The 26,359-nt window shown below is 48.6% G+C and overlaps 7 protein-coding genes and 1 non-coding gene across 10 annotated transcripts; 1 reads left to right on the forward strand and 7 right to left on the reverse strand.

Moving 5' to 3' along the window:
- Nucleotides 1-1,417: 1,417 nt before the first annotated feature.
- On the reverse strand, nt 1,418-2,882 carry LOC9658632 (tetratricopeptide repeat domain-containing protein PYG7, chloroplastic). Its single transcript, XM_002969030.2, has 6 exons — nt 2,834-2,882; nt 2,641-2,780; nt 2,548-2,575; nt 2,202-2,431; nt 1,983-2,129; nt 1,418-1,908 (listed from the first exon to the last, which is right to left on the reverse strand). The coding sequence occupies exons 1-6, from the start codon at nt 2,880-2,882 to the stop codon at nt 1,633-1,635; spliced, it is 870 nt and encodes a 289-aa protein (XP_002969076.2). The 3' UTR covers nt 1,418-1,632.
- A 45-nt stretch (nt 2,883-2,927) lies between these two features.
- Nucleotides 2,928-9,543, reverse strand: LOC9658633 (BEL1-like homeodomain protein 2). Of its 2 annotated transcripts, XM_024673752.1 has the most exons (6): nt 7,838-9,542; nt 7,190-7,239; nt 4,742-7,010; nt 4,298-4,680; nt 4,022-4,082; nt 2,928-3,919 (listed from the first exon to the last, which is right to left on the reverse strand). In XM_024673752.1, exons 3-6 carry the CDS (start codon nt 6,944-6,946, stop codon nt 3,086-3,088), a joined length of 3,483 nt encoding a protein of 1,160 aa, XP_024529520.1. In that variant the 5' UTR covers nt 6,947-7,010; nt 7,190-7,239; nt 7,838-9,542; the 3' UTR covers nt 2,928-3,085. The 2 variants fall into 2 exon arrangements, with proteins under 2 accessions (XP_024529520.1, XP_002969077.2); XM_002969031.2 differs by lacking the exon at nt 7,190-7,239 and having other exon boundaries at nt 7,838-9,543.
- A 6,121-nt stretch (nt 9,544-15,664) lies between these two features.
- LOC9658634 (vesicle-associated membrane protein 714) lies at nt 15,665-17,204 on the reverse strand. The gene is made up of 4 exons (XM_002969032.2): nt 16,845-17,204; nt 16,564-16,754; nt 16,335-16,498; nt 15,665-16,230 (listed from the first exon to the last, which is right to left on the reverse strand). Exons 1-4 carry the CDS (start codon nt 17,059-17,061, stop codon nt 16,140-16,142), a joined length of 663 nt encoding a protein of 220 aa, XP_002969078.1. The 5' UTR covers nt 17,062-17,204; the 3' UTR covers nt 15,665-16,139.
- Nucleotides 17,205-17,232: 28 nt separating this feature from the next.
- On the forward strand, nt 17,233-18,731 carry LOC9658635. Its single transcript, XM_002968740.2, has 7 exons — nt 17,233-17,368; nt 17,430-17,583; nt 17,651-17,866; nt 17,914-18,035; nt 18,088-18,251; nt 18,316-18,467; nt 18,515-18,731. The coding sequence occupies exons 1-7, from the start codon at nt 17,271-17,273 to the stop codon at nt 18,617-18,619; spliced, it is 1,011 nt and encodes a 336-aa protein (XP_002968786.2). The 5' UTR covers nt 17,233-17,270; the 3' UTR covers nt 18,620-18,731.
- On the reverse strand, nt 18,713-21,596 carry LOC9651208 (ABC transporter G family member 26). The gene is given in 10 exon segments (XM_024673614.1): nt 18,713-18,988; nt 19,045-19,152; nt 19,207-19,491; nt 19,556-19,837; nt 20,008-20,289; nt 20,344-20,527; nt 20,575-20,736; nt 20,738-21,225; nt 21,346-21,432; nt 21,525-21,596. Coding segments are annotated over 10 exon segments (2,214 nt in total). The 3' UTR covers nt 18,713-18,724.
- A 190-nt stretch (nt 21,597-21,786) lies between these two features.
- LOC9658636 (mitochondrial substrate carrier family protein V) lies at nt 21,787-23,893 on the reverse strand. The gene is made up of 7 exons (XM_002969034.2): nt 23,500-23,893; nt 23,275-23,448; nt 23,036-23,185; nt 22,737-22,838; nt 22,590-22,660; nt 22,463-22,530; nt 21,787-22,392 (listed from the first exon to the last, which is right to left on the reverse strand). The coding sequence occupies exons 1-7, from the start codon at nt 23,797-23,799 to the stop codon at nt 22,154-22,156; spliced, it is 1,104 nt and encodes a 367-aa protein (XP_002969080.2). The 5' UTR covers nt 23,800-23,893; the 3' UTR covers nt 21,787-22,153.
- Nucleotides 23,894-23,960: 67 nt separating this feature from the next.
- Nucleotides 23,961-24,041, reverse strand: TRNAL-AAG. The gene has a single exon. It is a non-coding gene; the product is annotated as a tRNA-Leu (tRNA).
- Nucleotides 23,975-25,224, reverse strand: LOC112345979 (putative methylesterase 13, chloroplastic). Of its 2 annotated transcripts, XM_024673871.1 has the most exons (4): nt 24,825-25,224; nt 24,614-24,754; nt 24,448-24,555; nt 23,975-24,351 (listed from the first exon to the last, which is right to left on the reverse strand). In XM_024673871.1, the coding sequence occupies exons 1-4, from the start codon at nt 25,149-25,151 to the stop codon at nt 24,085-24,087; spliced, it is 843 nt and encodes a 280-aa protein (XP_024529639.1). In that variant the 5' UTR covers nt 25,152-25,224; the 3' UTR covers nt 23,975-24,084. The 2 variants fall into 2 exon arrangements, with proteins under 2 accessions (XP_024529639.1, XP_024529638.1); XM_024673870.1 differs by having other exon boundaries at nt 23,975-24,555.
- Nucleotides 25,225-26,359: the final 1,135 nt, after the last annotated feature.

The raw sequence follows: 26,359 nt of genomic DNA on the forward strand, positions 1-26,359 counted from the left end.
TGGGCTTTTTTAAACCCTAATGACTTATCTCTCAAGTAATTCTTTTTGGTTATTTGATATTTTAAAATTATTTCAATGTCGATTTATGTTTTGTCTCTTTACTCTTTATGCTATACACTTAGCAGTTATTTAGTGTTTTAGTTCTTTTGGTTATATGCTTGAGAGTTTAGATCCATCTTTTTATTTAATGACTTAAGGCTAGCCACATGTTCAAGGGTTATATTCTATTTTGTGGTTATTTTATGATAAATAATAATAGAGTAAAGAGTGATAACTACATACACTATAAAAATACTATCATATTTATATTAATTTCAGTTAATTTCTTTTCCTATTGTACTTATTATTTATAACATTTTTTCTTTTTAATCTATTAAAAATAAAAATAATTAAATTAATATTTTTAATTAAAATCTATATTGATAAGCTTTATTTAAGTATAGTGTGATTTAATTAAGTATTGGTATTTACTGATATATTTATAAGACATTAAAAAACTTTTTAATGCAACAACACTAAATTTATAAAGTTTACTATAACTTATAATATATCAAAACAGTTCAAAACTATATTCTAAAATAAAATAGTTTTATAATTATAAAATGTATGACTATGTTTTTAAAACCTTAAAATATTATTTTAAAAATTTAATTTATTTAGTGTTGTATTTATATAATTATATTACTCAATGATTTTAATTAATATCTCATACTCTTTAAATTAATTATATATAGCACAAATTATTCATGTATATTACTTAATGACTGCTGGTTATTTTGGTATATTCACAGTTAATGGTTGAGATTTATATGTCATATAAATATATGAATAAAATGTTATATTATAAGGTTTATACACATATTTTAATGATTTTCCAAATTGTTTAAAGATTTTTTAGAAGATAAAATTTTAAAATCTTAATTTTTTAATATAAATATTAATAAATATATTAAATTATTTTAACCTAGAGTTATATGAGTGTGAGTGGGGAGTGAGTTGCTAATGGTGATGCCACTTGGTAACTACTATTATTTAATTTGGGATAATTAATGTTTAATAAATTTAATATAATAAAGAAGAAAGCTTAATATATGCCATATTTTAATTTAATGCATAAAAATTCCATTAATAGGAAACGAAAAGGAGGAGCAAACCTTTCTTATGCGTTGCATATTATGGCTTAAAATATCATGCTCAATAGCATACTAAAGAGAACTCAAACTCTTAAGCTTAGCTTGCTGAACAAAATGCGTCCTTACCTACCATGTTGCTGAGAAGGTAAGAAAATTTAGTGTAAGCTCCTGAAATGATCGTCATCCTTCCAAAATCTGGGTCGGGCAGGGAGTAAGCAGCAGATTCTTTAGACAAAAGGTGGCGTCCGTACCACGCCTCGTTTTGAGTCGTATCAATGCCTAGATTGTTGTTAAAGTGCTTGGATGCACGCTACAGATTTCTCAAACATAGACTCAATGCACAGTTCTTAGAGCTGAGCTGACAAAATACAAAGGCAAATCCAGTTTCCATGTACGTAGAGCAGTGACAAGTCCATCAAAAACCATGGTGCCATGGACACCGGTGACTGCGCCTGGAGAAGTTCCATAGCCTTTTTCTTCCAGGTTCTTGGCCCTGCCATCAGTCGAACTTGCTGGGAATGCCCCTGTACAGCTCCACCTTGTCCTTGACGTATTTCTGACAAGAAAGCGCCACTTTGTTGCGAGGATCGAACTGTAAAGTCTGCTCGTAGGCCTTCAGAGCCCGTTTCCAGTCCTTCCGCTTCTCGTAAGAGCTTCCCAGGTTGTTCCAGGCCACAGTATAGCCTGGGGACAAAGTCACTGCTTTCTCGTAGTGGGAGATAGCCTGCTCGACCTTGTTCTCGCTAAAGTACGCGAAACCAAGAGCATTGTACACCTGGAAAGGAGAAACGAAACTCCTGAATAAAAATAAAGCAACACACACACAAGCAAGAATGCAAGACTTTATACCTGTGCTAGTTCTTGCTCATCGTCCTCCCATTTCTTTATGGCTTGTTCCAAGTATTTTCTGGCAACGGGATACAGCTTCTTACGCAGCATCACGGCTCCAAGTTCGTAGTATTCCACCGGAGTTGCCTGACTCGTTCTCACACGCTCCTGGCAGAATCGAAAACAAAAAAAATAAAATTATGAGTAGGCTAAGGAAGTGTCGAAGAATCCATATCAGACCAGCAACTCCTTTGCAGCCATTTCGAGTTCTCGGCGGACGAGAATTTGCCGGATGACGAAGAAGCCACCACCTCCAAGTAGGAGCAACACTCCCCCGAGGTAAGCATACTGGAATCCAGTCTCTGCGAGCGAGACACTGATCTCTCCAACACTTCGATTTCCAGCAGCGTGTGCAACACCGGTTTGTAACAATGGAGCAAAGGTGACAAGATTTTGAGCGATGCGAAGATCTGCAGCGGAAACCATTCTTTCCATCGTCAGAAAAGCAAGAACGAAATGAGAAAAACTTCATCGAAGAAATCGATATCATCGATGGAAAAACATCGAGGAAAGAGAGAACACGAACTTGGCGAAGAATCCAGAAGACACCTTGCCTGAGAAGAAGAAAAATGAAATCCTATTATTTTTCCAATCCATAGTCTACATTCTTCCCACATACCTCGCAAAACTTTCCGACTCTTCTCGGCTTGGCACAAAATCTCCTCCGCTGCGCACAAACACTACTCCTGATCGACGCCGCCTCGTCCAGCGAGCCGCGAAGCCCTAGCAACGAGGCTCCACCGCTGGAGCACGCCATAGCTGGGGTTTAAAAAAATCTAACGGTTCCACCAACAAGATAGACCATGGCATACCGCGCGTCACTTCTAGTACCGCCATACTACCGCGCGTCACTAAATCCATTTAGAAAGTCCTGTTCCAAGCTCAAAAACAAGGGAGAGAAAGAAAAGCTGGAAAAGAACACTATAAATTCGGTGAGCACTAGCTATATAAAATTCCTGCCCGTGATCACGAGGAATATAGACGTCTTCGAGGTGTTCTTCGGGAGTATCTCTCCAAAGTTCTTGGAGAGGAAAATATAGAAGAATAGCCGAGCGATCGATCCACTAGCTAGGCACAAAATCGTGCAGCAGCTGGCTCTCCATATGCTTCCTGCTCGCGTAGTTCATCCCGTCGTGCAACCCCGCCGCCGCCGCCGCCGCCGCCGCATTGTCGTACAAGCTGGAGAAATCATCGCCGCCGCCACCTCCACCACCTCCGCCGCCACCGCCGCCACGAGCCAGCGCGTGGAATCCCTGCGGTTGCAAGTAGGCTGCTGCCGCCGCCGCCGCGTGAGGATGGATCACTCCTCCCAAGCTGCTGTCACTGTGCTGGAGTCCCAGAGTGAGAGATACTCCACCTCCCGGCGAAGGATTTAAGTTGTATCGAAAGCCTGGATTGGCGGCGGAGAAGCGGAGGCTCTGGTCGTGGTATCCTCCGCCGCCGCCACCTCCATAGCCGTGGACTCCCAAGCTATCATCGCTCTCCGGCTTCATGTCCACTTCCATATGGTGGTGTCCAAAGTCCGCCGAGGATGGATCGTGGTACCTGGATTTCTTGAGCTGCTGGTGGTGCTGGACGCTGGAATCCTCGTACAAATCCGCTGGAGACGATCCGACCACCATGTTTTGCTGCTGCTGCTTCCGGAGCCCCGGATTGTAGTCGACCGGGCTGGTCTCGTGGATGAAGTCCTGCTGCCCCGAGTGATCCATGGACATGAGCTTCCCCGACTTGGGATCGGTGAGAGCGTCACTGCTGTTCTTGAGCTCGTTTTCCTCGCTCGCGGCTTGCATCCGCGCCACCGCCGCGTCCAGCTCGTGATCTCTCGTTTCTTCCTGGTACATCTCCTCCACCATTGGCTTCCATAGCCTCACTCGAGCGTTGATGAACCAGTTGGACACCTGTGATCGCGATAAGTGTCAGTCGATACTCCGTTATTTGGAAGTTTAGCTCCAAGAACATTGGAGCATTAAAGTTCCGGGAACTTTGGGAGAGGAAATTACCTGACTTCTTGTAAGACCAGTCTGCCTCGCTAGCATCATCTTGTCCGCGTCTTTGGGATACCTGGAAAATCCAGCAAAGTTAGCTTCGCTCGAGCGTTACACAAGAACACTTAATTGCTCGGTCGATCCATGCATGCATCACGTCAAACATTTCTACTTCCAGGAAGCGACAATCGCCCGCAAATCAAGCAATCACCCAGTCAGGGACCAATCCAGCAGCACCAAACATTCCAAGCTCCAACTTTCGAGGAAGAGAAAAAGCCAAACAAAACTTACGGATGGAGGAAGTGCTCAAAGAGCCAAGCTCGCAAGATCGAAACCGATCGCTCGGGGAGTCCTCGCTGCGGCCTCCAGGCGTGCTGGTTGAGCATCCCGAGCTGCTGGAACGCTCGCTGCTGCCGGATCTGCTGGTCGATGAAGCGGAGCCGGGAAGTGGGGCTCTTGGTGGTGATCTGCTTGGAGATGTCCTCCTCGCCCAGGGACTTGCAAACCAGCGAGATTTGCCCCGTGATGGCGTCCTTCAGGCACCGAAAGTAGCGAGACATGGCTTGCAACGCGAGAGCCGTGTAGGGAGTGGCCGCTCCAACGCCGGCCACCGCATCAAACGAGCTGATCACCACTTGCATTTGATCGTAGTACTGCCGGTATCTCCGATCCACCTGCCAAGAAAAACAGAACGTTTTAGCTCGATCCAAATCACGCATGGGAAAAGTTCGTCACCTCTTGGAGCATGGCGATGAGCTTGGATTTCTTCGTCTCAAGTTCCTGCTTCTCCTCGGCGCTCAGCGCGCTCGTCGACTCCACTCCACCTTCGATCGAGCTTGGGGCCGCTGCCGCAGACGCTGTTCCAGTCCCACTCGTGGTAGCACCCCCAGCTCCTCCAGTTCCAGGCGCGGTTTTAGCTCCTCCGCCACCCGGCGAAGTGGAGCTTACGGCGGTATTGTTTCCAGCGCTCACGCAAGCATCCTTCTCGTTCGAAAGTTCTTGAGATGACCCCGCAGCCGGAGCTGGAGCGCTTTGATCTTTGCTCGTCGTCGGTGCTGGATTGTTGTTCGCCGGAGCACTAGGAGTAGTAGCAGAAGTCGGGCTTGTGAGAGGGCTCGCCGCTCCTCCTCCGCCGCCCCCCGCCGCTGTCCATCCCTGAGAGTTGGATGGTTTGCTCTTTTGCTTGCCACCTCTTCCAACGCTGCAAACTTCCTCTAAGAGCTGCTGGCAAGCCTTGAGGTAGCGGCTGCTGGAGATGATGTTAAAGCTGGCGGACATGGCCGGAGTGGCGCTGGCGGCGTCCGGGACCTTGGGAGCGGCGGCGCCGCCAATAAAATCCCGCCGGAAGTGGCTCAAGTCCGCCGCCAGCTTGGATCGCTTGCTGTCTGCCTGGTGATCCTGGCCGTGATCCAGCCCCGACTGCTGGATCACGTCGAAAGCGTTGAGCGGCGGCGGCTGCTGGGAGGAGAGCGAGAGCGAGAGGCCCTGGAAGACTCCACCGCCGCCACCGCCGGCGGCGCCACCCGGGGCTTGCGAGGAGAGATGGTCTTGCATCTGGTGGAACGCCGCCGCCGCCGCCGCGTGCTGGTGGTAGTCGGAGAAGTCGCTTACGTCCATCGACGTCTTGGCGGCGCGCTCGCTCCCGGGCATGAAAACCAGCTCGTCGCCACTCTTCCAGCTCGAGAAGTGCGATCCTCCGCCACCATTTCCACTTCCACCACGGTACGCCACCGGAGAGTTCGACACGGACGTAACTTGCGAGGTCTGGGAGAGTGAGTTTTGCGAGCTGTGGAGCGGCACTCCAATGGGAGTCTGCGACGCCGCCGGCCCCGGGATGAAAACCATGCTCCCGGGAGCTCCCGCCGCCGCCTGGGCCGGCGGCGGTCCATCTCCAGAACTGGCGGCGAATCCGCCGTATCCGGCAGCAGCCGCCGCCGCCGCTGCGTTCATGAGATAGAGCTGCATTGCCTCCTGCGAGTTTGGAGCTCCGCCGCCGCCGCCGGTCGCAAAGTAAGCGCTCAGGTCCCGCCCGGTCGTGCTTCCAAACGTTTGCTGCATGCTCATATTGTTCGCGGCAAAGCCACCGCCGCCAGGCCATGCAGCTCCTCCGCCACCTTTTCCAAGAACGTTGGAGTTGAAAGCTCCGGCTTGCGATCCCGGGGTGTAAACCACGCCGCCTTGAGTGATACCATCGGTGCCACCGCCGGTGAGAATGTAGCCTTGGTTCTTCCCGGACACCGCGGTGAGGAGGTCCGAGCCGGACGTGTAGTTGTAGAGCTCCGGGCCGAGCATTGGATTGTTGTAGACCGAGAGCATGGCGTCCTGCCCCGCGCTTCCGCCATAGCCACTACCACGAACCGACGCTTCCATGTTGTCGTGATGATCATGACCTTGGTGGTGGTGGTGGTGGTGGATTTCTCCGCCGCCTTGCGATCGTCCATGATCGCCGCTGTGATTTGGAGAGGCTGGCTGATGCTGCTGCTGCTGCTGCAAGGAGCCGGGGATCCGAAGCTTCTCCCGCCGGCTTTGCTGCGCTACGTGCTGTAAGTTGGTGTTCATGCTATGGTGGCCAGAGTTTGATCTTGTTTGATCGATGGAACTGGCGTTGATCGCCTCGGCCTTGCTGCTACCCCTACCACCACCGCTGCTACTGCTGCTGCTGTGGCTGCTAAGTTTTAGATCTCCCGTCGCCGCTGGTGTAGATCCCAGAGAGTAAGCTCCATGATCGCCGCCGCTGGCCCGCTGGTGGTGGTGGTGGTGGTGACTGAAATGATCGCTAGGATGATCGCGTGTGGAGGAAAAATAGAGTGGAGTATCGGTGGTGGTGGCGGTGTCTCGCGGTTCGTGGTGGAAGGTGGAGGCGCCGCCGAGGAAGGAGTATGGCGTTGTGGGCGATTGGAACGAGTCTCTAGCACTCGTCAGGACTTGCATCAAGGACATGGTGTTGCGGTGCTTCTACTGGACGAGTTCTTTCCGAGGGTACTTAACATGCTTCTCTAGGAATCTGCGAGAGAGTCAAAGCCACCACACACAAAGCATGCACTCGTGAGCGTGATTAATCGCACAAGCGGCATGAATTCACGAAGAAATAACAAGAAAAGAAAGAAAAAGCTCGCAAGAAGATAAGAAAGAGATTCGAGCGTTCAAACAAGCCATTCGACAAGAGTTTCTGCGAGGACTCACAGCAACTTCGCATTTCAACTTCCAGGCCGAGAGAAATTCCAGAAACTTGGCTGTAGGGAGTGCACAAACGAACGAGTTAGAATTCTCGACAAGCTTTGGATGAAACTAGGAGGAAGATGGATTGACGATGGATAAAAATCACATCTTTGAGCAGGAATAAAGTTTTCCTCTCCCGTTCCCCCTTCCCTCTCCCACAATCTATCCGTGAAGTGACGCTTCTCAAAGAAAAGAAAAGAAAAGAAACCCACAAAGATGCGACGGATGGATGCTTCCTGCTGCGGTGATTTTGCTGCTAGCCCCACAACTTTTGGGATATGAATGAATCTCTTTCGGAAAGCTCGAAAGTTCTCGCCTCGAGCGGCCAGCGCAGCCTTTGATAAAGAGTGGAAGACTTCCATGATGCTCTCAAGAACATAGAGGCTACAGCACTCGTCCTTGGAAATTCAATGCTAGAAGGAAGATGGCCCAGACCTTTGGAAGAGAACAATCCAGCCAAGCTATCGCACGACCAATTCTTTCTATCCGGAAGGCAAGCCCATCGACCCTCTTCATGGAGAAGAAAGAGAGGAGGAAGAAAAAAGAGGGAGAGAGAGAGAAAGAGAGAGTCTAAAGAAGCATGGACCTGGAATCGAGAGAAGTAGAACTCACCAGCGTGATCTTGATAAAGTCCACGATGATCCGCCTCACTGTTCACTCCACCGATCGCAAGAACAAAATCAGAACCCGCAACCAATCGACAGGCTTCCGTCGCTCCACGAGAAAGAAAGAACCAAGGAAGGGGCAACTCGACTACTTCTACCTCGATGTTCTCTCTAGTAAAGAGCGCACACACTCCACACTCCACACGACCACACACAAAACGCTACGCTCTCGCTAGAGCAAAGAGACACACTCTCTAGACTCTCGCGCACACACACTTTGGACTTCTCGCAAATCGATGGAAGAAGGGAGAAGAGGGGAGGAGGAGCACAGCAAGCACTCTTTAGACCCGCCTCTCATCGCTTTCACACCCAACAACAACGCCCTCCAACATCTTTTCCTCTCTAGCGAAGAACAAGCTTGGAGCTTGGATCCCACAAGAAAAACACCACTTTGGCGAGGAGCTCCCTCTCAACCTGGGTTGATCCACGGAGAATCAAATGAATCCACTGCTTCGCAGCTACTGCTGCTGCTCCTTCCTGGATCGATTTGATTTGCTTTCTTCTCTCTATATGCTGTTATAAGTTTGTGCTGCTGGCCGCCATGCTACTTCGATCCACGAATCCGTCCATGTCCGCCCATCCACATCTCACTCTGGATGATCTGGGGTCTTGTTTCTCATCCCCAGGAACTCCAACCACCAAACACACACACACATACACAAAAACGTAGCTCACTAGTAACACACCATGAAAACGAGAGCTTTCTCTCCCAGCCCTTCTCTCCTTCTCTGGGTGTGATTTGACGCACCGCGAGAGGGACACACAACACAAGGAATATGAAAAGGGCTTCTTCTTCTTCTTCTTCTTCGTCCCCCTCCTCCGTCCCTCTTCCCCTCTGTTCTAACTTAAAGTATTAAAGGACAAAGAACTATAAAACGGAGAAACGCGAGAACGTCGAGTAGAGACCAGCCTTGGATCGAGAAATCGATGTTGGTGTTGCTGGTTTTGGCTTGGATCCCACTGCAAGCCACCAAAGTAGCTCGTCTCGCGGCCGGATCAATCAATCGGTCGTTGCTTCGCCCAAGTCTCTCTACTATCTGTGATCATTCCCCATCATTCTCTTCGTTCTTGGTTCTTCTTCCTCTTCTTCTTCTTCCTCTTGGTCGTCGTCGAGCTTCGTTCCGGACACACCAGGTCGGATCAGGCAAGCACGGACCATCGCGATTGATTGCTCGTCGTCGCCGCAGTGGCAGCGGCAGCGCTGCGGACGAGCATCATCGCCCCCCTTTTAAGAAACCCAATCAGTCACGAATCACGAATCACGATTCACGAACACAAGGGGGGCTTGGGACAAGGTTGCTGTCAGTCAGGTGACAACCCTTTGTCTGGGCGAGTGTGAGTGAAGTGAGAGTTGAGAGGAAAGATGAGCCTGATAACGAGAAAGAGCCTCGAGATCTCCTTGATTGATGGAAGAAACCCAAGAACTCTCTTAAGAACTGGAAAGGGGAAAAGAAGCAAAGGGCAAAAGAGAAAGAAGAAAGAAAACGAGAGAAAGAAGAAAAAGGAGAGACGAAGGATTTGAATGAACACCGGAAAGCTGCCAGGAGCAAAAGGCGAGAGAAGAGTATATTATTCTGCTAATGCCGGATTAGTGGGACGGTGGATTAAGCCGCCATAGCCAGCGAGCCGCGAAAGCATGGCACGCACGCGAAAATCGATCGCTCGCTCGGCGACGAGCGAACGACCGACCGATCGGCCCCGCCCTGTCTTTTGGAAGACGAGAAGCTGGATCGATCGACCAACCGGGCAGGCCTTTACAAAAAAGAAGAAAAATTTGGATCCCTCTTTCAATTTCTTTTGTTTAGCTAAGCGCCTCCAAGGCAAGCATGAGATCATCACCAAAGGACCGCGTTACCATAGCTTAGCTTTCGCGGTTAAAATTTTCAAGTTTTTCTAAAATTTGAATTTGAATTTTTTTTCAAAATTTTTTTTAAAAAAAATCTGTTGTTTACTTCCACGCCCGTACATGGGCGACAAAATAGACACTCCCCCGTCGGTCGCTGTTAAAAGTTAAAACCACAAAAACACTATCATTTCGGCCGGCTTGCCTTGTTAATTAACAAACCAAGTGCAAAAATCATCAGTCACCATCCGGTCTTTTAGTCTTTTACCACATCCCTGTCTTAAACGCCCGCCAAGGGATATTCCCGGGCATTTTCTCGACGAGATAGTCCTCTCTCACCGCGGAGTACTTCATATGCGTAGGAATCGGCCCGGCATTTTGAGTGGTTTTCTTTTCCACCCGAGATAAACGATTGATCGACAAGATGCCGCCAAGATCCCCGTCCTCGAATAGCCCTGGTGTTTTAGCACCGGATCAGATCATTGACAACACCGCCAAACGGAATGTTTAGGGGAACCCCGTCCCGGGCATTTCGCCGGCCCCTCGCACGAATTTCCAACGCCAGAACACGAATAAAAAACAATGCCCTTACAGACGGCGGGCAGCAAATGCCCGCAGGCGCGCCCGTACGGGGATGCCGTACGTGGGGATGGCCCATTTTGACCGTCCGATCCGCGTATCCAACGCTCCCAATCATCCAGTATACACTGGGTTGACCAGAGGACGCGTGGCGCCAATCTGTTCAAGACCGTACGAACGTTGTCTTATCCGGTGGTATCTTCCACGAGAAAAACAGCGCCCCAAAAAGGTGGTGGGATAAGCTGGCTAATGGAAAAGAAGATTAAGACTAATGCGGTTCTTGGAGAATGTAATCCCCTTTAAAGTACACTGCAGCAAAGTAGAGGGGGATCAAAGCGTGCCAAAATTTGGATTGGAGGGATACTTTGATGCTTCCAGCAGCCCATGCAGCCAGCCAGCTCTGCGCTCACTGCTAGCAAGCTTGTGACACAAATTGGAGATCGTATTTCTAGTGCTCCTGATGATCTTGCCCCAGATTTGTACCCAAGCTTTAAACGCCCGCTCGTCCTTGTTTGCAAGAGAGAGATATGGAGGCCCTCCTCATCTTCCTGGCGAGATCGAGACGAGAATTTAACTCTTCCTTCATATAATATTTGGGAGGTATCAATCTTTCGCTATCAAGGCCTGTGTGTGCTTTGCAGATGTGTGCCTGGGCCGCTGCTGGCCACTGCTGACTTTGTGTTGGGCTGGGTCAGATTGTTTTTGGGCGATCCTGGGCGGGGTGGTGATGGATGGGTGATGGATCCATCCATCGGCTCTTGGCCGGGTTGGGAGCTTGATTGAATTTCGGGGCGGCGGAAGTGAAGTGTGTGCGTGGAGGTGGATCCGTCCAAGGCTGCTGTATATGCTTCTGGCAGCGAACACAGGCTCGACAGCAAGCCAGCCGGCAAGCAGCGCGAGCCAGAGCGAAAGAAACTTTCGAGAAAAGAAAAGGAGATTAGGAGGATCCGTCCCCGTCTATACTCAATGCAAGTGCGATGTGGCAGAGGAGAGAGAGCGCGCGCGGAAGAGAGAGAGAGAGAGAGCTTACATTGACAAAGCCACCTCGTCAATCACCTTTGTTCCAGATGCGTGCCTACCAAAACAGAGGTTCCTTTTCCTCTCACTCATTTTCTCCTTCCATCCCAGCCAACAGCAGACAAAAGCGGCGAAGAAATTGATTCAATTCCGCCACGAACAAAACAGGGGATGAACAGAGAGAGACGATCATCATATGATCTGATCAAACTATCCCAAACCCGGGTTTCAATCGGCCCAGGCTCGCTCGCTGGAACTGAGCGCCCAAAAGCTCTTCGATCAGACAGCGACGCCATGAGTCAGTTCCTTTAATTTGTTCGATGGCCACTGGCGCCACTTTTTTGTAAACTATTTAGGGCTCTTGCGGATGCTCTGCTTCCCAAGGGAGATCCTCCCGTCCCATCCGAGAGATGCAAAATTAAAATTGTGGGCATTTGCTACCCGACCCGACACATGGTGCCTTTTTTCTACTTCCCCTCACTGCCAAGCCAATCGCCATCGCAGTTCTTATGTTTTTTCAGTTCTCCTTGGAACATCAACGCAAGTTGAAAGGGAATAATGGACTATAGGAAAAAGATCCATGGAAAGAAGGAAAGCAAACGCAGCGACAAAAAGAGCCAGAAGTTATCATTCGCGTGATCAGGCAGGAAGAACAAAGCTGAAAGCTGCCTCGACTTTCTCTCCTTGAGACCACCACCACCACCGGCACCACCATTTCCATCCAATCCATCCATTTTCCACTCCATGGGCTTGGCTTCGCCACCATCAATCAGCAATCAATCCAATCAATCAGCCGAGATTGCTGTCTCAGATAGTCGGTCACCCTCACGGATCAAAGGCTTCTCCTTCTTCCTTTACACGATCCCACAAAAACAAGAGGGGGAAAATTGTCCAATCACTCCAACCATGTCCAAATCGTTCGTTGGTTTGTTCGCCATATCGCTTTTCAATCGGCTTGTACAAGCACCGGCAATTTGGATCTCCCCTCGTGCACCAACATAGAGTGCTCGCTCAGCAACAGCAGCAGCGATAGCGTTTCCTTATCCATCACAGACAAAAGAACTTTTTTTTTTTAATCTAGAGCAAGCTTTGCAAGGGAAAAAAAGTCCTTTGCATATTGCAGCAGCAGCAATGCATACAAAGTACGCAGAGATTTTTGGCTCCTCCAAGTTGATCCCACGAAGAAAGAAAAACCGAAGAACAAAGGGAAACTTTTGCTTGGAGGAGGAATCATAAACGAGAAAAAGAAAGGCGGGATGGGACTTGTCCTCCAAGAGACAAGTGCAGCAGCGTGATATTCTTTTTGCCCAAGGAACGACCACTTCGTAGTTAAAAACGTTTCTCTCAACCTCAAGAGTATCTGCGAGGAGGAGGTCTCAACATCAAAACCCACAAATCTCTATATAGAGCTAGCTCCATCGCCGCAGCCAAGAAACAAACAAAAGCACGAGCTACAAAAGGTGGCGGACACGGACATTACAAGCCTCTCCTCCCTTAAGCCAAAAAATCCTTGTGATTGGAACTGACAGCGATCGAATCGCAAGATTTTTCCCTTCACAATATGGAATTGATTGACGAATCAACGAGAAAGTCGATCCATGACAAACACCAAATGCCAAGTGAGTTCACTCCACGCATACAGGTATATGGTATATCACATCAAAATCAGTCACGCACGTTTCCAATTGGCGAAGCTTCTCTTCTTGGCAATCGAACCAGCCAACAGGGGACGCGTGGGGCAATCCGGCCCGTCCAGCTGCCCAAATGCTGTCTTGGAAAGCTGGAGCAGCCATGGAAAGATCCGGGGAATAAACCTGGATGCTCCATGGATGTTTGAGCTTCCACGCAAAGGCTTCCACGACCGTACGCACACGCGTGTTGCTTGTGGGCCGTCCGTGCCCCATTTTTCCAGCGGCCAGTGGCCCAAGCCAATGCAAAAAAGCCGGTGGTGGCCCGCCTTCTCGGTCTGTGATGTGACGGGCCCAATTGTCCACACCAAACTCATTAAGCCAATTTGGGACCACCACCTCTAGACCATTTATTTTTCATGTAAAACACACAAGTAATATACCTCGAAAGCCGGGCGCGCGCCAGCCAGAACTTTTACTGATTCACAACTTGCGCATACGTACACAGGGGCGTAGAGCTACGCTTGGCCTCGGTCTTGGAAACTCCCGTGCCAGATCCAAATTGCTTTTTCCTTTAAAAAATATGTGTATTTTGAAACGCCACCAAGGGATCATCTTAGAAGTCCGTGTATTTCCTTTCCCCACTAAAGGCAGAGTTTAGCGCCTAATAACATTGGGTATGATAAATGGAGAGGAACATTCTCGCTCTTGCATGGTCTTAACCTATGCGCATACTTTTCCGTGGGGCTCTTTGTTTTCGCCGCCACCTTTTTTCCTTATCTGTGGGGACAACTCGAAGGGAGAAAGAACTTCCTCTCCCTTCAATCAGAAAAATGCCCCAATCATACAGAGTGCTTTCTTCTTTTCGAGTTTACAAACGCCTTGAATGAAAGGATGGAATTTGCTCCCTCGGATGATCCTTGCTCTGGGCTTCGTACTGCACTTGTAGTTTGTGAGCCCACACCCTTGTATACTTCCGGGTTAATTGGTTCTTCGAGTTCTAATTTGGGTAGATCGGTTTGATCTTGCCTTCGGAGTTGCGTGCACACTTTGTCCACTGGGTTGCATTGATTTCCCTTGGAAAAAATTGATGTTTTTTCTCTTTTGTGGCCGGGGAGGTGTTGTAGTAGCTTAGCTCTTTATTTTTTCCTCACCAAAGCTTGTACCTTCGATCTTCCATCTCTTTTGACTTCTTCTTCCTTTCTATTTATTTATTTATTTATTTTCTTTTTTCAAAAAAGTATCTAGAACAATATTTGAGCGCGACTTCCTCTCCCCTTCTTTTATCCCTTTCTTGTGGTTGAGATGCAAATTCCGCGGGGGAGATTTTGTGTGTTGCTAAAGAACTCGAACTAAAAATCAATCTTGGTGTCCAAAGGGGTTGTTTGTGATTGATAGCGACAAGTGAGGTTGCAATCAATCCCCGTCGGCATCAAGCCCCCCAACTTTTTGATCCCCACACACACATTGAAAGGTCTCTTGACAAGGCGAACACCCTCCAAGAACAAAGAAGTTCATGCACATCTGATCTCTTTTAAAATAATGTTTTTTGTCAACTTTTTTCCGGGTTTTCTCAAATGGGGCTTGGACAAACACATGAACTCCAGGTTAACAATCGGCAGTGTGTTTGTATCTGTAGAGGGTGGATTGACCACAAGCCCTTCCGTGTGCTGATGTGAGATGTCGAAGGATCACCAGAAGTTGATCTCAAAAAGAAAGGAAAAAAAGTAAGAAAAAGTAAAAAAGAAAGGTGGTGGAGGCTTTGACTATCTCACAGACATGTGATTTCATCAGGGTGGTAAGCTTTCACTTACAATACGACTTTAGTCACCGTCCTGGGAACTGTGTCATGTCTCGATACCGAGACGAGCAAGCATATATACATTTCACTTAGTGGAACTGGAGTCAAAGAAAAGTCAATCCAAGGTATCCGGAGGGAATCTCAATAGAGGCTCGTCCAAATGAGTGAGTGCTTTGATCGCATGCCTCGAAAACCAGCAACAAACAGCAGTTTAGCGCGCGCACACACAAGAAAGCTTTTCTAGCATCAGCATTCTTTAATATCATTTGCAAGTGTGATTATCTATGATTTGATGATGAGCCCTTCTCGTGGATCACCCCATTCACGTTGAGCCGGGGAGAAAAACTAAGAAAGTTATATGAAACGAATGGGAATGATTCTGGGCGGTGCATTATGATCATCATCCCTGTGAGCACTGGACTAGGAGAGGGACCCCTCTTGAGAAATATATATAGGAACTCTAGAACTTCCTTTTTGCAAACTCCTCCAATTCCTTCCAATTGATGCTACAAGCTTACCATCTAGAAAGTTGCATCTACAAGAAGGAACAGCCCCTCCCCTTGGAAAGCGACGTCGGCGATTCCATCATCTCTGGACGAATCGCATATAAACAAACGAGAAAGTTCCCAAAGTTTTTATAAGAATCACAAGCCCACTGAATGCTCAATAATTTGCGTGCGTGGAAGCCATGGCCACCACTTTGAGAGAGATCTCGTAATGCTGCTCCCATTACCAAGCATATTACCAAGCGCGCTAATCACAAGATGAGGATGAATGGAAAGACTCTCGCAAAAGAGAGGATTTCGTGGAGAATTTCGAGGGGCTGTGGTTGGGAAAGTTTGGTCGGTTTTGTTAAGCGCGTGGAGGCCACCACACTTAAAACAATATAATCATCGAATCGAGCTATGGGTTTGTGGAATCGATGCCACCCAATTATTTAAGTATGGAAAGAGGGAATCGATCTCGCGACCACCACTTGGAGCGCTCGTTTGTTGAATGCGCGTTAGTTCGTTCGTTCGTGTCCCCACAAAAGTTGTGTCCGGCCTGGCAACTCTCGGCTTTCCTCCGCGGGCAGCGCGGGCAGCCTTGATTCCCAGAGATTCCCAGACGAACAAAAGGAAAAAGGAGAAGGAAAACAACAAAGCCGGGATGGCGAAGAAAAGAGGTGTCGCCTTGTAAAAGCATTTGCACTGTGCACGTCCCTAGCCTACGATCATGAGCAAAAACAAACGAAAGGGGGAAGGAAAATCCACACGATATATCTACAAACACTTCAAGCTTTGAGCAGTGGCGAACCTTAGAGAAGAGAGAGAGGAAAAAAAAAAAACTTCTTTCGGTTTGGTGCTGCGACGATGAATCCGACGAGGAGGCAAGGATCCTCTCATTTGCGACAGGATGATAGGCCAAGGCCGCCGCAGAACATTGCGATGACAATGTAGAGCAAGAAGACGATGAGGCACGTCATGCAAGCCCTGCAAAGACAAAAGAGGAACGTCAGTGTTATATATGCTCAAAGCTAGAAAAAAGAGATGCGATGATCATCGGATCGAGAGCGAGAGCTATGGGTATAACTCACAAGAGTTTGGCGTTTTTCATCCACATTGCCTGCTGAAGGCGACGGGATTGTTTTTTGAAGCGGAAACTATTATCTTGCATCGTGGATGTCTTGTCCACCAGGAGCTCTATTCTGTCACCTCGTTCCAAGACTTTGTCAATGTTTTCGACCATAACTGATCGGACCTGGAACACCGCGAGCGACAGCCAGTGTGAGAAGAACCAAACAAAGAATGGATAGTCATGCCTACCTCGTTTAGATCGCCTTTGACCCGATTGATCGTGTCCGCCTCGGGGTTATTGGAAAAGTATTCCATCTGCTGGTGCAAAACTCTAGAAAACTCGTCGTTCATCGAGTATGCCAGAGCGGTGCGAGCAACTCGTCCATATGTCTTGATAAATCTCATGTGAATGTCTTCCAGATAAGCGAAAGGAATTCGTCCTGATCGACAAAAAAAGAAAGAACAAGTGTGTGAGACTAGAAAACTATAGAGCTCCAAAAGAAAGGAAGAAAAAATCTTCACTCACTCACTTCCAAATGTATCTGTTGCCATGCAAAGAAAAGTGAGACCATCGGCCTTCATGATGTGGAAAATGTGGCGATCCTGCGAATAGGAGAGGCGGCTATCGCTGGAAGCCGGCAGCTTCTCGATAATCCGCCGGGCGATGGTGGTAGCATTCCCTGTGACAGCACTAAACTCGGCTAGCACGACCGATCCTCTAGCGACGAGCGCGTACAAGATCGTCATCGCCCTACCGCCTGCCGCTGCTAGTGCTGCTCCTGCTGCTAGACCTGGAGATTGCTTACTGGGAGGAGAGGATCCACCGCGCAAAGCTCGATCGATTTCTCGTTTCGAAGAACCCTAGCCTAGGAATCGACGGCTAGAATTAAAAATGCCATCTAACGGTGGTGATAGAACCCCAAGGACACGGTATTTGTGTTCTCTACTAGTTAGCGATGGCGTCCTCGTCGCAAATATTTCGAGCCGGAGCTGGAGATCCAGTGGCACTTCGATCCAAGGCAAGATCATCGATCGCCTGCTCCTCTTCTACCAGGCAAGCGACGCTGAATCGCGCTCTTGATCGAGCTTCTAGGTTTGTGTTGTTTGATCTCCAGCGTGACGATGCCGCTTATAGCTCGGAAATTTCTTCGCTCCCTGGTCACGCCATACCTGAAGAAGAATGTCACTGCTTCGTCGGCGCTGGAGCTGGTTCGATCGAATTCCGGGGGAGCTGTGAAGTTCGATCATTTCGCATTCCGGACGTTTGGGGTAAAACTCTCGCTCATTCGTGAAAATCCTTTCATTGTTGTCTGGCATTTTGGTGTTTGTCTCCAAGGTGGATGGATTTGGAATCGACTCTATTGCTCAGCTCTTCCTCGATCTCGGCTATGAATGCCGTGACGAGCTTCGTTTTCCAGCGAAGAAGCTACGAGCATTCTGGTATGCACCACCTCTGGATTTTCTTGACATCGAAGGAGACGGTGTTGATGGCCCATTGCCACGGATTTTTATTTCCGAGCTTCTCGTGAATCAACTCAGCTCCGAGTCACAGGTAAGCAAGAAAGTTTTTGATGCGGTTGGTTGAATTTTACAACGCAGGAAGTCATCAAAACATACACAGGCCGTGCGAGAGCTCTGTTGAAACATGCTCCATTAACTAGCGTGCTAGATTGCCTGCCTTGGGAAAATCCATCAGTGGCGGACTACGAACGTCTTGCACAGTACAGAATTTTTCTAATCGAATGTTTTATACTAGCTGATACTTTCTTGCAGGGAGAGCGAGTATGCTGCCTGGACACTTGCCAACGGATATGCTCTGAACCATCTTACAATCTCCGTGCATCGCTTAAACTCCGAGCTGAAGGATATAAACAAGCTAAACGAGTTCCTCCAGAGCAACGGTATAAAACTAAACAAAGATGGAGGAATTCTCAAGGGTACGTTGCGCATGCAGTTTCTAGTCAGGCTGTCTATAAATGTATTTCTCTGTGAATCCTCCAGTTAGTCCTGATAGGGGCTTGCTTCAAAGCTCGACGGTGGCTGATTTGGTTCCTTGTACTTTCTCTGATGGCGAGATTGAGACTCCTGCCTCCTATATCGAGTTTGCACAGCGCCTTGTGCTGCCTGCTTTTCAAAATCTCGGGCCCGATCAGGTACTTCATCTTTTCGCTTTTCCTGACATTGATAGCTGTTTGGACAGCTCAAAGAATGGCATAGGAGGGACGGCTTTGAGGTTGGCAATGCTGACAAGATCTTTGAAAGTACTTCGTCACTTCAAACTGGCGCCCTGAAACAAAGCGCCTAACTACATATCCTTTCAAGGTCTACTTATTTTATCAGTATGGTTTTTTTTACAGCTCACGCGCAAGATCCGGTTTGTACATACGCTTATATAAAGTTTATATCTCTATCAAAAACTGGTTCTTATCCGCCGGAGAAACATATATGCAGACACTCGATACAGTATGGCCATTGCGATGAGGATGCAAGCCTCTTTGACACCTCCGTTCAGATCTACTCCATAAAAGGCCGAGGAAGTTCCAAGTCTTTGACAACCTCTGGCGTCCTTGCAGTCATACTTCTGCTCTGGTGAGTACTGGGTTTTTAAAAGGAGCCGGTACCCATAGAAAATGAAGGAGACGTATTTTATCCACTTCATGAACACGGGCATGTGCTGGTGACCAACAACAGGTTCTAGACGCTGTCAACGCAAAATTTAAATGGACTTACCTGAACGTAGTAGCCTCCAACGAGCAGGAAAAGAAGCAGCACCAAAGATGCAACAGTTCCAGATTTCTTGACATCCATTACAGCAGCTCCCAAGAGATCACCGGCTCCCTATTGACATAAGAAAAAACGTGGAAGCTATGATAACACGCACGAGAAGCTCACCTGGGATGCAACCGTTAACAAGTAAGTGGACAGCAGCGTGAGCATAAAACTCTCTAGGCTGCGATGAAGGCCTGTCATGAAGTACACTATTATGACGAAGATGGTGGGATATATAATCTCTGCTATGATGTCCGAAATGGTGCTGCTTGCGTAGAAGGCGCTTAAGCTGTACATGTCCGCCCCGAGCTCTTTGATAAGAAAGGGTCTCTCCAGAGGGAACGTGGATACCGAGCTGAAGAGCCCGGAAGTGGACCAGAAGATGGCGATATAGAATATAAGTCCGGCCTGACAGGCAGCAGGGAAAGAAACGGGAAATCAGTTCTGGACGAGCAACTTTCTGCCTATATACCTGGTCTCGAACGTCGATTTCGGTATCGAGCTTTGATTGCCACCACAGCAAGCCGAGAACTATGGATACTCCAATGACTTGAATGAAGCGGATGTAATCGAAGTAATCTCTGGACCGCTCCTTGAATGTTCTTTTAAACAGCACTTTAAACTGAAGTGGCCAGGATGATGAGAAGTCGTGTTTGGCTTGGATCATCTCCTTGAGATTGTTCGAAACCTTCAAGGTACATATCTTCTGCTTCTCCTTTGGCTCCAGTTCTGTTTTGTATTTCATTCTTAGGTGCTGTGCTTTTGCAGGAAACATGTCGGTCCATCAGCGTACATGAGAAGCAGAGAACTTACCTGGACAATAATTCGCTGAGTGTCTTCGGGACGTCTTGGGATCGTTGTTGCGTGCTGATACGTTGGAGATACGGTGTGGCAGAATATCTCCGAGTCCAAGACGTTGATCACTCTTGCACCAGCATTATCTAGCTTTTCGTCCTCTGGACTGCGGTTAGTTATTTCTTCGGGGATGCTGATATCGTGCACCACTCCTACAGCCAAATCCAACAGGAAATCCGCCGGGTTCATAGTTATCTCTGGTACAAAGTGCAGCGAGGAAAAGTAACTCATCACTTCCCTGGCAGGACCCGAGTAAATAGTGTGGCCCTCAGATATCAATATCAGCTTGTCAAACATGTGAAACAGCCTGCTCGATGGCTGGTGGATCGTGGTAAGGATTGTTCTTCCTGCCTTTAGAACAAGTAAAACTTTAGATCTTCTGGTCATAATAGCGAAGGAACTTACTTGTGCTATGTTCCCAACAACTTGCAGGATTTTCAAAGCTGTGGCAGAATCCAGTCCTGATGTTGGCTCGTCCAAAAGCAGCAATGAAGGATCAATCAGTATTTCCGATCCTATACTGGTCCTCTTTCTTTCGCCCCCAGATACTCCAGGAATGAATGGACCTCCTATGATGGTGTGCCGGCACCTTTCCAAAGCGCACTAGTCAGCTTCAAATACAGGAGTAGCACGCACCTTTCCAAGCCAAGATCTTTGAGAACTCTATCAGCTTTGGACATCTTCTGCGAGCGGGTCATCGTGTTTGGAAGACGCAACAAGGCAGTGAACTCGAGACATTCCTGGACTGTGAGGTATGGGAAGAGGATGTCCTCCTGCGCGACAAATCCAATTCTGTGCAAAACCGTCGACGTTCTCAGTGGGAAAGAAAGAAAACTCGCGAGCCAACCTCTTCTTCATGAAGGAACCGTATGGAACATCATTAAAGGTGACACTCCCGGACACATCTCTGAGCAAGCGACCGCCTAGAATCTTCAGCAAGGTGGTCTTCCCGCTGCCGGACGGTCCCATCATGGCCAGGATTTCTCCTGGAGCGACAGAGCCGGTGATTCCATGCAAGATATATTTGTGGTGACCGTTGCTGCTGGTTTTACCGCCGGGGGACTGAGATGGAGCGGGAAGCAGGACTTTATATTCCACATTTTGGAACTGCGAAGAGCGACAATGGTTTAGAAGAATGACAACGAGCAAGTGGAACGTGGATTTACCTTCAAGAAGACTCGGACAGGTGCTTCGACCTCCGTGTTGAGCTTCGCGTGCTGGCTGGCTGTGTCGTCCTCGGACGCCGCATCTTCTCCAGGAGCTCCAAAGGAAGGTGGCGCGAGTGATCTAAGCTGAGCGGCCCTGGAGCTGCCGATGGTATTTCTCTCAGGGATGGATTCGAAACACGCGACTCGGTGCTGCTGAGACGAGTCAATTTCCGCTCGATCAAACTCCGGGTTCTCGTACAGGTGGAATTTGGAGGAGAGGCCAGGCATCTCCGCTGCTACGGTGCTGCTGTTGCTGCTGCTGCTCGCGCTTTCCATCATCCTCTTCCTTCCTCAGAGCGAAGTAAGCGTTTCTTGTTTTGGTTTTCTTTTCCTTCCTTCCTCACATAGTTCTATTATTTGACTCCGTCGATGCAGTACAGGGTAAAGATGCTTCTGCTCCTGCTGCTGCTGCTGCCCCTGCTCGTGCTCCCGTTTGTGCCGCTGCCGCATTCCGTTTTCCTGGATTTGGTTCGTTTCTCAAGGATCCACAACAAACCAGAGAAGGTGGTGCGTCACTTAATCTCGATTTCCGTGGCGCTCTTAGCAACTTCTAACACATTTTTGCAGCTCATGCGCTTGGCGTTCACACCACACAAAGCGTGCGGCTCACCTTTTCCTCTTTGTACAACGAGGCGACATAAAAAGAAACCGACTCAACAGCGTTTAATCGAGATTGACAACCATGCCAAGGCTGTTTGCGGCACAAAGATGGTGAGAGTTCAGCGCAACTAAGAACCAAAAAGAAGCAAAAAGAGAGAAAAGGGTCGCTCTCTTCGCCGGACACAGGGAATAAAGGTAGGTTCATTCGCTAGTCCTCTATAATATTCTTGTCATCACCATCTTTTCTTCACAGGACCTTGTGTCTCTCAAGAAGTGTACCTACATCCTGTATAATATCAGAAACGATTGCACAAAAATCTTCCACCGACCAGTGACTTCACCAGTCAGCGGGGACAACGCTCTTTTTTTCCTTTCACCAGATTGGAACGAGCGAAAGAGCTGATCGATCAATCGCATGGCTTGGGCTGGAGGACCCTCTTCATGAACTCGTACGTCATGAAAACAATCCCCACGCTCGGTATGACTTTGAAATACTCTGGCATGATCCCCCTGTACAGGCCCCGCAGCCCCTCGCTATGGAGTATGTGCTTGAGCGTCCCCATCAGGCCCGACTTGTACACGCGAGCCTGGCCGGCCGCGCCTTCCAGCTGCATTCTTCTTCGAATCAGATCAAGAGGAAACGTTGCTGCAAAAAGAAAAAGGCGAAGAAAAATACCAAGTGTTGTTTTTAACTTCCATTTCAGTCTGCAACATACCTGTGCTCGAGCAAATCCCGGCGACGCTCCCGCAACACAAGCTCGTGATTATGTTGGGCGAGTTGGGACTGCATCCATAGATTTGTTCTTTTTGTCAGGAACTATAATAGAAGAAAACTAACACTACCTCTGTGCCACCCAGATGCTCTTCAGTGTTTCATACGCGCAGAAATTGATGGCGATGTTTGGTCCTACGCACTGTAACGAGAAAAAAGAGTTTGTTCTTAGTACAGAGATCGAGAGAAAGTAATAAGAAAACTCTTAAGTGGCTCACCAGTAGCGTGGGACCAATCCCCTTGTAGAGACCCTTGAAGCCCTCCTCTTGTGATATAGTTACAAGGGCATGGACGATGCCGCGGTAGTACATTACTTTTGTCTGCAGCCATTTCCGAAATAACAGGTCATTCCACCTGCCAATGAGTGTATCACAGATATTCAGGAACTCTCATTCCAGCTAAAGGTGATGCCTTTCAACTTTACAACACTAGAACGTCTCTTCTAGCAGGCAGCAATGAAGAAAAGGAATGAAACTAAGTTACAAAACGATGGTTTTGAGAGAAAGATCTCGCTTACCTGTGCTGCCAAGCGCGTCCTCACAAGATCCAGGGGATACGTGAGAGACGCCGCGGTTAACCCCGCCCCGCCGCCAGCCAAGAGCCTCGTCCCCATCCCAACGCCCAAGCTCTCCGGACGGTTTTCTGCTCCAGACATCCTCGTGAGAAACTGGAAATTTTGGAGCGTTAATCTTCTCCTTTGCTCTAGCAGCAAGTACGAGAAAAATGGATAAACCTCCGAGGGGATGGCAGACTTACAAGCTTGTAGTTCTCGTACGAGAAAAAATTGATAGCCGAGTAGGGGAGGCGATGCACGACCGTCACCCCGTTGCCCTTCCAAAACGCTCTAAACCCCTCCTCTCTAAAAATCCGCGACGCCTCGCGCAGCATGCTTGCTTGCTCCAAGGCATGGTTCGTTCGCATGCCTTGCACCTGGATGATTCGTGGCGTGAGAAACCAAGGAAAAAGAAAAAAGAAAAATACCTGGAACAAAATCGTGAGGCGAGCGAGCGGAGCTGTGCACGTCTTGCTCACCGCGCCCGCGACGCCACCGGAGATGAGCTGCGACGCGGTGCCAATCTGCGATGGCCGCACGACCTCGCGCATTGTCTGCTCCACGGGCTCCTCGGGGGCGATGCTGCTGCTGCTGCCGCCATCGCCCACGCCGGCCCGTGCGAGAACTCGCTGCCCTACCCCCGCCATTCTCCCCGCCGTCGTCGTCGTCGATCCCGCCTGGAGCCTTGCATCTGTTGTGGTCCTCGGCGCCGACGCCTCCGCTTGCATTCCCTGGAAGCTAAGCCCTAGATCTCACGCCATGCCTCGCATTCCTCCCCTCCCGGCCGCGCGATCCAAGACGAGCTCGACGAGCAAAACTAGGGTAAATGGATCTAAGAAAAATAGAATAATGCCCAAGTGATCTAGTAAAGTAGTATTAAAAAGGTGTCTGTTGACAGTGGGATTCGAACCCACGCCCTTGCGGACCAGAACCTTAATCTGGCGCCTTAGACCAACTCGGCCATGTCAACTTTGCTTAAGCAGGTTAGTAAGAAGATGGAAAGGGTTAATGGATCATGGAAGCGTTCTTGCGATGCGGTCCAAAAGGCTCGCGAGACCGCTGGGATTCGAGAAGAAGGGTGTGTGATCCGAGGAGATCCTGAAGACGCCGATGGGGGGAGTGGTACGTATGAGCAAATCTTGGTCCTGGGGCAGCACGACATTGTCGTGATCGGTCTTGATGAAGTAGCGCGGGACGCTGCCGTAGCGCGCCTGCGTGAAATTCACGGCGGGATCCAGCACTGGTACGGGCTTGAGGAGGGATTTCGCCAGCTCCACGTTCTGCGCATCGATCGATCGGTCAGATATATCGATTGGATGAAATCCAGGAAATAGTTCGGGGTTTCTTGGAAGATGGGGGGTTTCGTTTCGTCCTACCTCAGGCGGCGAGAGATTGTAGAGGAGATTTTGGACGAGATCGAGCTGGAATGGGATTGCCAGAGGCACGGTTCCTGCAGGGCCGGGCACTGGCAGTCTTCCCTGGAGCTGCGAATTCGCACAAGCATTGAGGAATTCTTTTCTAACGATCGATCGATTGACGAACCTGGTTGTTGAGCGCGGTGCCAGCGGGTCCACTGGGAAGCATCAGCCCCGCGACGTAGATCGCCGCAACAATCTTTTCCGGGAATTTCTCCAGCGCGTACGTGAGGCTCGCGCCTCCAAGGCTGTGCCCGACCAGCACGACCTGAAGTATACAGGAAATCCAATAGCGTCAAACAGGGAAAGGAGTGATCGATCCGAACAGGATGAACTACCGTGCTGTTGTGAGGCAGCTGCTCCAGGAAATCCACCAGTGGAGACGTATATCTGACAAGAGTTCCAACCCTGGTGGGATCGAAGCTGCTGATCCCGGCGCTCAAGAGATCGATGGCGTCCACCTTGTGTCCGGCCTTATGGAGGAGGTTTGTGACTTTGTACCAGCACCAAGCGCCATGCCCGGCTCCATGGACGAGAACAAAGTGGTGTTGGCGATCATCATCGGACGCTTCGGTTCTAAGCAGTAGTAGTAGCGAGGAGAGGAATCCAGTGACGACGATCTTTATCAGCAGCATCGTTTGAAGGTTTTGGAATACCAGCAGCATTAACTTTGGTGACGATAGATCGATCGATACCGAAGTTTTTGGTGCTCGAGGCGATCTGCCAGCTTAAAGTCAGACAGTGAATTTATGTTGGGGGATGCAAGTGTTCCGAATGGCCAAAATTAAAAGCGAATCTCTTCGCGAGGGGAATAGTTTCGGTCGTGCAATGCACGTCGGCCGCTCAGCAATAGGATGAATTCTTCTGGAACAAGTGATCTGATGTGAGCCAGGGAGGAGCTCCCATTACGCCGGATGCATTCAAGGTTCCTGTCGAGCAACAGTTCAATAGCGTGTCCCGCGACCGAGCAAGAGACAACTTACATCCTTCAGGACCTTGTATTTAAATTTAAGTTCTTATAATTGCAAATACATGCCATTTGGCCGAGCTCACGCGCTTACTTGAGACAAAATCTCCCACGTCAAAGCTCCTGTTACTGGAGTTTCGGCGACGTCCTTCCACGAGATCAGTTTTTTCATGTCAGTTCACGAAAGGATGACGAGTAGAACCTGGCTCGCGAAGAGTGGAAGTAATCTTTTAGTCATTTTTTCTCGGTGATCTGGCCTCACTGCTGTGGAGAATCAAGTACTCCATGCCTCTAATTCCCTTGTCCAACTTGACAATGCAATTCGCAAAACAAAGGTTTTAAACGCAAAAGTTTTTTTTTTTTTTTTGGATGACGGTCACAAGCCTCTGGGAGAAGAACTTGAGCTAGCATCATTTGTCTCCGCCCGGGAAAAACTCTGTGTCTCTTTTAAGCTCGCGCAAAAAAGTTGGGGGCAACCAGATCTATCGAATAAGATCAAAAAATCCTTGCCTGATAAGTTCAGGTTATGATGAGCACAAAGAACTCTTCCCTTTCTTATGCCACTATGATGTGGAAGCTCTTCATATGTAGAAGTTCGAGCGTACTCACCGGCCTCTAGCAACGAAGAATTTGGTTTCTAAGACTTCCGCAAAGTTTCTACCTGACCAAGCATCCACGATTGAAGTGGATGATTCGTGGTGTAAGACAAAAAAAGAAAAAGAGATCTCTTGACACAGTTGAGAGAGGAATGCATCGAATTCAAATACATTAGTTTTCTACCAACTAAAGTTAAATAAAGAAGTTTATGTGCTTGGCTCAGTGTTTTCTGAAAGCTTCTATTGAAAATATATATATACATATACATATACATACATACATACATACATACATACATATATATATATT

The sequence above is a fragment of the Selaginella moellendorffii genome, unplaced genomic scaffold (assembly GCF_000143415.4).
Source record: "Selaginella moellendorffii unplaced genomic scaffold, v1.0 SELMOscaffold_11, whole genome shotgun sequence".
Taxonomy (NCBI): Eukaryota; Viridiplantae; Streptophyta; class Lycopodiopsida; order Selaginellales; family Selaginellaceae; genus Selaginella; species Selaginella moellendorffii.